Below are 11,260 nucleotides of genomic sequence, written 5' to 3' on the forward strand. Positions count from 1 at the left end.
ACCCTTTCAACCATCCTTCCTTCAATCAAGGGATAGCTAAGAACCATGACAAATAAGTTGAGAAAAATCTGCCCAAACATCTCTTCACAATTCATTCCAAGATTAACTCTCCCTTAATCCACAAACGAAGCATACTATGTTCAATATAACCAGGACTGACAATGGAACCTTGGAAATCAAATTCACCATTTATGTATTTTTTGAGATCTTTGTTCATTGCTTTATTTGTGAGACTGAAAGTAGTTTTCTTCACTCCCAACCATTTCATGAAGAGCTACAGGCATCCAAAGAAGCAGCCAGGAAATGATTTTATCACCCCAATTCTCTGTTTATCTCGCCATGTCAGTGTTGTGACTTCATCATATAAGATCTCCTCTATCTGCTGTTTAAATTTAATAAAATGCATATTTATATCATATAAAATGCTGACAATTCTTGTATTTGAATTGAATTTTATACAAAAATAATGAGTCATAATTCGTTTTAACTCTGAAAATACAAAATGTATTTTATATTTTTATTAAATTTATATATAATTTTTAATAAAATTTTATGTCGTGTCATATTTATATATTTTTGTATTATTTTAATATTATATCACTATATTATATTTTGAATTATTAAATTTATTTTAATGCAAATAAATAAACAGTTGTAGGAGAAATTTTATATGAAAATTTTTAAGTAAAATTCATAAAATTTTTTATTAAAAACAATTAAATAAAAATTAAAACAAAAAATAAAAAACAGATAAATTAAAAAATCTTATTATATAAATAAAAAGTGTGTAAAATTTTAAAAAAATTTAACATATTTTCTTATTTTTTTGGATAAATACTTTTAGTAAAAGTATTAATAAAATTTTTATCATTAAATAAGTATTAATCAAATTTAAATTATAAATAATATTTTTAATAAGTTTTTTATATATCATTGATATTTACATTAAATACTATCAATCTATTCATTTAAATTTTTTATTAAAATTTTTAATAAATTACTTTTCCAAAAAAATTTTCATGTAAACTTTGTCTAGAGTTGAAAAGACAACAGGACCATGAGCTTAAAACCTGAGACAACAAATAAGGCATGACAAACTCTTGTTCTAATTCACTGCATCATCAGATGATAGCCAAAAAAGGAAAAAAATACAACCCAACCACAATACTAAAAAAGCCGAAGCAAGCCCAAAACCCTTTTTCTCCGCCACCTTTCCAAAAATAGTGAAAAAGAAAAAAAAATGAAAAATAAAATATAGATAATAGTGGACCCCACAATGCGTTTAGCCGATCAACAAGTTTGAAGGCACCCAAAACGAGTCAAGATATTGACTATTGAGCCACCCCTTTGTTTTTGCTCTCCAACATTTGTCACCGACCCTGTATATAAATAAATAAATATTATCAAGTGATTGATTATTCTATTAAAATTTATCTTTATCGATAAAAAAATTTTTAAATTTAAATTTTATCGATAATATTTATTAAAGTTATTTTAAATATTAAATTTATAATTATTTATTTTAAATTATAAAATATGATATATTTTATCATAATTTAAAAAAATTAAAAAATTTATTTACTTTAAATTTTTTTAATCAAAATAAATAAATAAATAAAACCCTCTTTAATTCTTTTTCTTTTTTTTTCATCTAAAATATTTATTTCCCTCGTCTTTGTTATTACTATAAATAATTTTTGTTTCTTATGCTACTCAATTAATTTTTATATTATTTTTATACCATATTAAAGTATAAATTATTAAATGAAGAGCAAAAGAACAAGCGAAGAGAAATTAAAAAAAATTAGTAAATTATAAAAAATTGATATTTAAGAATTTACTATATAATAAATAAAAATTTATTTTTCATGGGTTTTCGTCTCTCTTGCTTTGCTCGTTCTCCCTCTTGAGCTGCTTCCGTTTTTTCTCCCTTGTTTCTCTCTGTATTTCTCTCTCTAGAATATCAATAGAGCTGCCATAGCCCCCATTTCAGCAAAAAAAAAGAAGAGAAAACTCTATTGACTCTTCCTTTTCGAGGTTCGTTTTCACCATTCGATCTACACTTCGTCGTCCGAATCATTTTGATATTTCTTTTATTTCTTGGGTCTTTTTTTATTTTTTATTTTTTAGGGTTTGATTTTGATTGGGGTTTTGGGGGTTTTCAATCTGGCTATCCTTATTATTTATTTAGGGGTTTAAATGGGCTTACAGTTCACGCAATCGGTTTTTAATTAGATATATATATATATATATTTTAATTTGGGTCTTATGAGCTGATTCATAAGATTCTGTTTGGTTGATTTTTGAGCTATATTATTGATTTTATAAAATTTTTAATTAGGGTTTTATTGCTTTTGGTATTTTAACGGTGGGATTTTTTTTTGTAGTCGTTGAATTGGTCGAATTAAATGAATGATAGCTTCTTTTTTTTTTTTTTTTAAATTTTATATGGTTTTATGTTAATTATTTTAATTTTTGAAAAAAAATTAATATCAATAGCATATGGACATAAAAATGTTTTGTGTATTAATTGGTTTTGGGGGTAATTTTGGTAACTTCAATCGTGAACGACCTGGAAGTTTTGATGTAATTGTAGTTTTAATTTTGGGTTTTGGATGCTACCCAGATAAGAAAAAAGTGGGGGTAGATGCCTCTATGGCAATGATGCTTCTAATTATTTTGCATTTCAAGGGAGGTTTAAGAGTTAATAATTTTGAGTCGTTTCTTATCTAGGTTTTGAATTGTGTAGCAAGTGGAGCTGAAGGACTGTGAAGAGTTTTGAAGCGGGAAATGGCTGGGTTTGCAAGTGAAGACTCTGGAGTGGGGAGGTCTGTGGAAGGGATTTCAAGCGGGCAGCGTTGTCAATCAGGAGAAGCGTTAGCAGAATGGCGGTCTTCTGAGCAGGTGGAAAATGGAACACCTTCAACCTCACCCCCTTACTGGGACTCTGATGACGATGATGATGGCGGTATTCTTTTACATCCCTTTCATGTTTGGCTGAATGCTCTTTATTCATTTGAACATGTGTTTGTAAGCTGTCTGTGTATTCTCAACCATTATAAAGGCTATTGAAGCTTTCGGTTGAACCCTTCTAGTATAGTATCCAAAAAAATGAGTGATTAAAAATATGGAGTGGCATATTAAGAAAATTGGCTTGCATTCAGTTTTGGGTAGTCTATTGGGATTTTGCTGTCTACATATTGGAATGCAACTGAGGTGTTCTCTAATGTTTAAGCACTACTTATAATCATAACTACAATTGATGGATTAGTTTGTTGAAGCATGTTAAATGGAGCCACGGTTGTCTTGAGATTAATCTTAGCATAGATGGTTTTGACTTGTTTATTGTTGTCTTCCTGTGAAGTTAATATTTTTCTAGCTCTAGCTCATTGATGAACGGTTGATTATAGAAGGTTAAGTACTAAAGCCTGGTTCTCATTACACATTCACCTAGTAAAAGATATATTAAGAAAATATTTCTCTATCTTGTTTCCTTTATCTCCAGTTCTCTTACATATGCAAGTTGAATATGGCTGGATGAAAAGGAAGGACTTTTTGGAGAATTTTTTCCTGCAGATGTGTACCTGTGACATATGATCAAGCAATTGGTTTTTAGGACTCAGGAATTATATACTTCAGATTTTTTTTTTAAATGTCATCTGTAGTTCCACAAAAAGTTGTTTACTTTAGATTTGATTTTTATTATCTTCTGGAGTTCTGCAATTTGTTATTGACTGGAAACTTTTTCTTCCTGAGGCATAATACCATGGGAGAATCATAAAACATGAGAGGTGAATAGGCTAGTTTGCTAATAGATGATGCTTGTTTTGAATTATTTGAGTGCCCTAAAAGTACAAATTAATCTATCTTGGAAATACTTATTAAGAAGTTTTCTCAACCAGTCCTTTTTTTTTTATATTGTTTTAAGTATGAACTGTTTGGAATCTGTTTTTGTTGTTGTTGTTTTTTTATTTTATTTTTATAATTGAAACTTCTTAAACTGAGTTTATTTCTTTATAAGGTGAATTGGCTTGCTTGGTTGTACTAAAAGTACAAATTAAGCTGGGTTAGGGAATGCTTGTTAAGAAGTTTTTTCAACCAGTACTTCTTTTATATTGCCATTTTAAGTATGAAGTGTTTGGAATATGTTTTTGTTATTCTTCCTTTTTTTTCTTTTAATTGATAAGAACTTATTAAAACTGAATTTATTTTCTTTGTAGGGCCAAAACCTTCTGAATTACATGGAAAGTATACTTGGAAGATAGAGAATTTTTCACAAATTAACAAAAGAGAGCTTCGCAGTAATGTGTTTGAAGTTGGTGGCTACAAGTGGTATGGGGCATAAATATTATTGGCTGTTATTTTTCTACTTTGCTTTGTCAAATTCATAATTTTCATTCTGGAATTCCTGTTCTTTCATATCATTGTTAAATTATATGTAGAGTATATTTGGGTACACGTGTACCCAAACACAGATTAATCTTTTAAACTTTATATTGTTGGTTATAACGGAACTTATGGCTTTGTAGCTTAGCAAATTCGAGAATTTTGATTTGATCTGTTTGCCACGGTTGACAGGTACATTTTAATTTATCCACAAGGTTGTGATGTTTGCAATCATCTCTCATTGTTTCTCTGTGTTGCTAATCATGACAAACTTCTTCCAGGTTTTATATTATCATTAAATTCCCTTTTGGATTTATTATCATTAATCTTGTAATATGTTGAAATTATATAGTTGCTTGCTCTATTCTGAGACAGGTTGGAGTCATTTTGCTCAGTTTACGATAGCTGTTGTGAATAAAGATCCAAAGAAATCAAAATATTCAGGTTGGCTCTCTCGAATATAATTTTGTAGGGCTAATAGAGATCATGAACTCTGAATGACTTGCTGCGGATTGCAGATACTTTACATCGATTCTGGAAGAAAGAGCATGACTGGGGATGGAAAAAGTTTATGGAACTCTCAAAAGTTTATGATGGATTTATAGAATCTGACACACTAATAATAAAAGCTCAAGTTCAAGTCATCAGGTGCTCAGTAATTTATTAATAATCAAACCTCTGCCTGTGGTGCTTCATTCAATGCTTAGACAACTGCCTTTGTTACTGATCTTTATTGCTTTGTTACATAGCCTTTGCAGCTAAGTAAGTCCTTCTTTTTCTGTTTATATGAGTAGTAGCATTATATATAGACTTTGGATGTTGTTCTTCATGCTTATCAACACAACTTTTTTTTCAATCCCAGTTTTCAGCCAATATAAGATTTGGGTGAAACATTTGATTGATAATTGTTCCACTCTGCCATTGTATTATATCTTTGATGATCAAGTTGGCCTAGTAATCAGGTCATTATAGTTTAAGAAGGTTCCTTGCATGGAGTTTTTTGTTCATTTTGAAATTATGGCATTGGTATGTTACAACCAAGTTGATGTGTTGTATTAATTTGTGTACATCTGATTTAGTGTTTTTTTATTTTTTTTATTTTTTTTCCATTTTGATGAGCAAATTTAATATTTCATTTTGAATTTGTAGGGAGAAAGCAGACCAGCCTTTTCGCTGCCTTGATTGTCAGTATAGGAGAGAACTTGTTAGGGTATATTTAACAAATGTAGAGCAAATTTGTCGCCGTTTTTTGGATGAGAGACGAAACAAGCTAGGGAAGTTGATAGAGGACAAAGCTAAATGGTCAAGGTAATTGATTTTATATTCAATACTTTTAGTGACTTATTACTCACATATATCAGTGAATATCAGTTTTAACCGTGTGCAGCATCTGTGTTTGAAAAATTGTCATGCTTGAATGTTTTCTTTTTAGAGGGTGTTCCTATAAATTGATTTCTGTGGTTCCTATCACCTTTGCCTGATGTTGTGCTTAAATTTGACCTTTGTTGTTATACCATCAAATTCTTGTTGCCATGACCTTATGTATCAAAAGTGGCCTCAATTATTTTTGACTTACTGTTCTTGTTTATGTTTTGAATGGCATATATTTGGTGATTTGTTTCTCATCAAGTCATCACCTTTATCTTTTTGTTGCCTTTTTTTCTCCAACTAATTGTTCGCAATTGTTGCAGCTTTTGTGCTTTCTGGTTAGGGATTGACCAACATTCCAGGCACCGAATGTCCAGGGAGAAAATAGATATGATTTTGAAAGTAGTCGTGAAGCACTTTTTTATAGAGAAGGAAGTGACATCTACTTTGGTAATGGATTCACTTTATAGTGGGTTGAAGGCTCTTGAAGGGCAGAGTAAGGGCAAGATAGCGAAGTCAAAATTATTGGATGCTGAAGAAATGCCAGCTCCAATAGTTAGTATGGATAAAGATATGTTTGTGTTAGTGGATGATGTGCTACTACTTCTAGAAAGGGCTGCTTTGGAACCATTACCTCCGAAAGATGAGAAAGGTCCTCAAAACAGAACAAAGGTAAGTTTCTGAATATGATAGGCTTTAATGTGTAAGAACATTGGGTTTAAGCGATTATAGAGTAATTTGTAAGGTTCCATTTTAAAAATTTCTTAATAAATGAAGGCATATTTAGTGGCTTACAACTGCATGGTTTGTTGGTACAGTGCTGGACTCTAAGTTCTGGTGGTCAGGATTTAAATTTTGGCTACCTCAAGTATAAAAAATAGGGACATATTTAGTAGAATTATTTTCTTCTATTTCAAATGCATGAATTCTGCCTTGGTGTCTATAAAAGTAGATGCATTCTCTTCCCTGGAAGCTAATGTTCTTCCTCTGTGCTACTCTGAGAAAGATATTTGAAGCCCCTTGCCTGGCATATTTATTTTTGTTTTTTACAGCAACATCGTACAAAGCTCTTGTACATGAATTTGTTTGTTCTTTTTTTGGAGTTAAAAGATGGCGTTTCAGCTTTTTCCTTTCTCAGCTAGCCTTTCCATTTTATGTAGGATGGAAATTCTGGAGAGGATTTCAACAAGGATTCAATTGGGCGTGATGAAAGGCATCTTACAGAATTGGGTCGCAGGACAGTGGAAATATTTGTTCTTGCTCATATTTTCAGGTACCATATTAACTTTGCAGTCAACTAATAATAACTTGTTGATTATTTCCATTACTTATAGAAATACTGGCATCTGTCCTTGTAACTAGGATCAGAGCATTGTCTTATTTAACTTAAGTTCTTTCCAACAGATGGGGCATAGTGTTTCAAACTTCTATTCAGCAATCTCCATAGGATATCAATGAATGATATTTCCTATTATTTGCTTATTTGTACCACTAGATGCCCTAATTTTTTGCTTGCATACAGCAACAAGATAGAACTTGCCTACCAGGAAGCTGTTGCTTTGAAAAGGCAAGAAGAACTCATCCGTGAAGAAGCTGCCTGCCTGGCTGAAAGTGAGCAGAAGGGTAAACGAGGAGCATCTGAAAAGAAGAAAAAATCAAAGAAAAAACAGGTATAATTCTTTTTTTACCTTATATGGCAGAGTCTTGGCAGATATCACAATGAACACTCTCCTTGGACCACCTAAGCACAACAAAATGAAATAATATAAGGTTTTCATTTCCCCAAATTAATTTTCTGGTGGTTATCAGAAAGAATCCCTAATTTACTTTTGGAAGCAATTTGAAGTGTAATTTTTTTTTTTCATTTGGAAAGAATTAAGAGGGTAGATAGCATTAAGGTTTTTCTTCTGAATGCGAAACATTTTGCCCTGCTTACATACTGCAGGCTAAGCAAAAACGGAATAATCGTAAAAGCAAAGATAAAGGAAGGGAGAAGGCTATTGTGGCAGCACAGGAGAAGCACCAAGAAAACCACCCCGATGATGAAAAAGAAGCCTCTATGATGGCAGAGGTGCAGCCAGCGCCTGAAAAGTCTGATGTTCTGGCTGATGTTTCTGATGTTTCTGACTCAGTTGATGGTGCCACTGAAGTTCTTCAGCCTGACTCAGAAGACAGAGAAGCTAGTCCTGTTAATTGGGATACAGATGCTTCGGAAATTCATCCTCCCACAGAAGCCAGGATTGGCATAAGTGGACTATCATGTGTACAGAATGGAGTAGTTGATAGAAGGAGCCCATCTATAATGGATGATAGTTCATCTACGTGTTCAACAGACTCCGTACCATCAGTGGTAATGAATGGGCACTACAAAGGGAACTTGTTTTCAAACAACCAAAATAAAAAATCTACCAGGTAAAGTGTTGCTAAGGTTTCTTCCCATGTGTCTGGATGCTAAGACAAGGTATTTATCTCATCTGGGTCTTCAAATTTGTAGAGGTAAGATCGAGCGAAGTAAAATATCAATTGACGGCAGTAGTTGGACTACAGAAACTGATAATCGGCCTTCTTGTCCTGCATTAGATGCAGGGGACCATAATGATGTTTTTCAAATTAGTAAGGCTGGTGAATCTGAGTTTGAGGCTGCAGTTTCATCCTTGCCAGATCAGACAAAGTGGGTTGAGCAAGATGCTGTTAAAAAGGTGGTGCATTAATGTGTTCCTATTCCATCTCTTTAAGCTCTTAAATTTGTTTTTTTGTTACTTTTACTCTTGTACTGCGTTTTCAGCTTGATGGGTTATATGATTGACATTTATCTGTTCAATCTAATAGGAAGTTGTGTTGCTGCAAAAGAAACGAAGCACCCAAGATCCAGTTGATCTAGAAAGACCTAAAGAGAAGACGGCTGCTATGCCATCCTCTCCAAAAAGCCCTCCTAGAAATCTTCCTCCTGCTCAGTTTAGGTCAGAGTACCAGAGTGCTGTCAGTGTAGATTCTATGCCAGTTGGGAAGGCAAAAGCAAACAGCGTGCAACAGAGTGATCAATCTTCATCTTCTAGTACATCATTCCAAATTACTGGTATATTAAAATCTGAGACTCCGAAGGCTGCAGGTTCAAAACCAACTGAAAAACCTATGACCCCACAAATGCCTGTGATGTCAAGGCCCTCCAGTGCTCCTCTAAGTCCTGGTCCTAGGCCAGCAGTTCCTGTTGTTTCTGTGGTTCAAACAACTCCTTTTCTTGCTCGTTCAGTCAGTGCAGCTGGACGTTTAGGCCCTGACCCATTACCAACTACTAGTTATTTTCCTCAATCTTACAGAAATGCTATAATGGGTAACCCCTTTGCTTCTAGTTCAGCTGGTTTTACTCATCCTAACTCCCCTAGCTCAGGAGTCAATCCACCACCAGCATATTTGCAGTCACCTGCCCCCGTATCTGCATCTGTGTATATACCCCTGAGCTCCCAGAGGATGGAGCAAAGTTCAGTCCAATCAGGCTTTCCATTTGGCTTGGTAACTAGAGATACCTTCCCTAATGCGCCCCAATGGATGGAGGGTTCTCAAAGGGATGGCAGTAGAAGTATGCACTCTGATCCTTCTTCGTTGCGTAGTGAGATCGAAAATCTTGACTTGTACAAGTCCATGCCTAATGGATCCCGGGAACATTTCTCTACTGAGTTACCAGCCTCTACGTCTGGACGTCAGACCCAAGGTGTGTTGGCAGATGAGTTTCCACATCTTGATATCATCAATGACTTGCTTGATGAGGAACATAATGTTGGAAGGGCTGCCAGGGCAGGAACAGGCTTCCATTCCCTTGGCAATGGGTCACATTTATTACACCAGCAAATTTCTTTTCCATTTAATTTGGGCATGTCGGATGAGATGGGATCCTCGAGTAGCACGTGCAGGTTTGAGCAAGCACGGAGTTACCAAGATGATGGGTCCCAACGAGGTTACAGTAGTTCCTCGGGCAACCATTTTGATACTCCGATGGAATTTATTCCGCAAGTTAGCCCCCTACCTTGTGCTAATGGACAAATTGACGGATTGATCCCGACCCAGCGGCCAATGGTGTCTTCCGAACTGTCCTTATTAGGTATGAGGAATGCAGATGCTGAGAGTTACCCATACTACAGCCCAGAGTATTCTAATCTGGCATGTGGCGTCAATGGCTATACAGTATTCCGACCTTCGAATGGACGTTGAAAAAGGTAACCAATGATTGATTCGCCTACAGATTCTGTTGTTACTTATCCAATGTAATAAAGCATTCGAGGAAATTTGATGGGTCTTGGATTTGGAGTGAGTTTGTAATCTTTTCATGAGGAAAACATTTTGTAAAGAGTGTTACCGCCTTCTTTTAATGAATCATTTTTAGTTCTCTTAGAAATGAGGCTCTGGTATATTTCTTGTCAGGTTTTTGGTTTCTGCGTTACATTCCTGCCTAGCATCACTGTGAAGATTATTTGACAGAGTGTTTTCAGGTATACCATTTGCTCTAGAAATATCTCCTTGGAGCCATCCAAAGGAGATTAAAATCAAGTTTGATTAGCATTTACTGTGACTGAGTATTGGTGATGTGAGAGTTATTGCGAAGCAGATTCAGATTTGCACATAATCACCTTGGATCAGGACTGCAATGGAGTTCAAAATGAATAGATTTTATTATTTTATTATATATGTGATTAATTCGTTTAATTAATAATTTAAATTATTCAAACAAAAGTCAAATAATTTATCAAAATCAAGCTCGTAAACGAACGATTTGTCAAATATTAATTTTGTTAATGCTTTTATGTAATAAGTAAATTGAATGTGAATAATTTTTTTATGGTTGTAATTTGTTTGTTCAATTAATAAATTTGAAATATTATTCATGATTATTTGCTAGATTTAATAAGTCAATATAAACAATAGAAATTAAGTTTATTTATGAACTATTCATTGAATTTTTTTTATTTATACTTTTACGTTATAAATAAATTGAATATAAATAAAATTTTCTTATATTCATAATATATTCATTTAATTGAAGAACTTTAAAATATTAATTATGATCATATATTAAATTTAATAAATGAATATAAATTAACAATAATCAAATTTATCCACGAATTATACATTTTATTCATTAACACCCCTGCTTGGTTTCGAAGCGTACGTTATCAACCACGAGTAGACTTTTGTAATGTAAAATAATTATGAGCCGAATCAATTTTTGTAAAATGAAAAAATAAAAGCTAAAAATTGCAGGAAAATCTTTATTCTAATTTCTAAAGATAAAATAATCATTTCGATCCTATTTATTTAATTTTTAATTTAAACCCTGAATATTATTAGGGCTTTCTGTTGCCCCATCGTTTTTTGGCCCAACCTATTTGTAGTTGTTGTTTGACTTTGATCAAAGCAGAGAATGCGAAGGTTGACTCTTACTGACATGGAAAGTTTTCTAGGTTCCTGGAGAACAGAAGCATTGAAGATCTAATCTTGAATGTTGGTTCTGGTT

The 11,260-nt window shown here is 33.2% G+C and overlaps 1 protein-coding gene across 4 annotated transcripts; it reads left to right on the plus strand.

Annotated features, from left to right (window-relative positions):
- Window positions 1-1,870: 1,870 nt before the first annotated feature.
- LOC111279134 (TNF receptor-associated factor homolog 1a-like) lies at window positions 1,871-10,144 on the plus strand. Of its 4 annotated transcripts, none has more exons than XM_022866028.2 (13): window positions 1,871-2,037; window positions 2,734-2,968; window positions 4,221-4,332; window positions 4,579-4,667; window positions 4,762-4,830; window positions 4,905-5,034; window positions 5,536-5,694; window positions 6,078-6,426; window positions 6,915-7,027; window positions 7,277-7,424; window positions 7,700-8,166; window positions 8,249-8,453; window positions 8,584-10,144. In XM_022866028.2, exons 2-13 carry the CDS (start codon window positions 2,791-2,793, stop codon window positions 9,958-9,960), a joined length of 3,396 nt encoding a protein of 1,131 aa, XP_022721763.2. In that variant the 5' UTR covers window positions 1,871-2,037; window positions 2,734-2,790; the 3' UTR covers window positions 9,961-10,144. The 4 variants fall into 4 exon arrangements, with proteins under 4 accessions (XP_022721763.2, XP_022721764.2, XP_089612174.1 ...); XM_022866029.2 differs by having other exon boundaries at window positions 2,750-2,968; XM_089756048.1 differs by lacking the exons at window positions 4,579-4,667; window positions 4,762-4,830; window positions 4,905-5,034.
- The last annotated feature ends 1,116 nt before the right edge of the window (window positions 10,145-11,260 follow it).

The sequence above is a fragment of the Durio zibethinus genome, chromosome 27 (genome assembly GCF_047325235.1).
Source record: "Durio zibethinus cultivar Kanyao isolate XHJ-2024 chromosome 27, ASM4732523v1, whole genome shotgun sequence".
Lineage (NCBI taxonomy): Eukaryota > Viridiplantae > Streptophyta > Magnoliopsida > Malvales > Malvaceae > Durio > Durio zibethinus.

What these genes read in the sequence shown, in the direction of transcription:
- LOC111279134 (XM_022866028.2), top strand. Translation starts at nt 2,791, where the DNA reads ATGGCTGGGTTTGCAAGTGAAGACTCTGGAGTGGGGAGGTCTGTGGAA. An exon ending in GTCCTCAAAACAGAACAAAG is followed by an intron (nt 6,427 to 6,914) that starts GTAAGTTTCTGA and finishes CATTTTATGTAG; the next exon opens with GATGGAAATTCTGGAGAGGA. An exon ending in GTTCTTGCTCATATTTTCAG is followed by an intron (nt 7,028 to 7,276) that starts GTACCATATTAA and finishes GCTTGCATACAG; the next exon opens with CAACAAGATAGAACTTGCCT.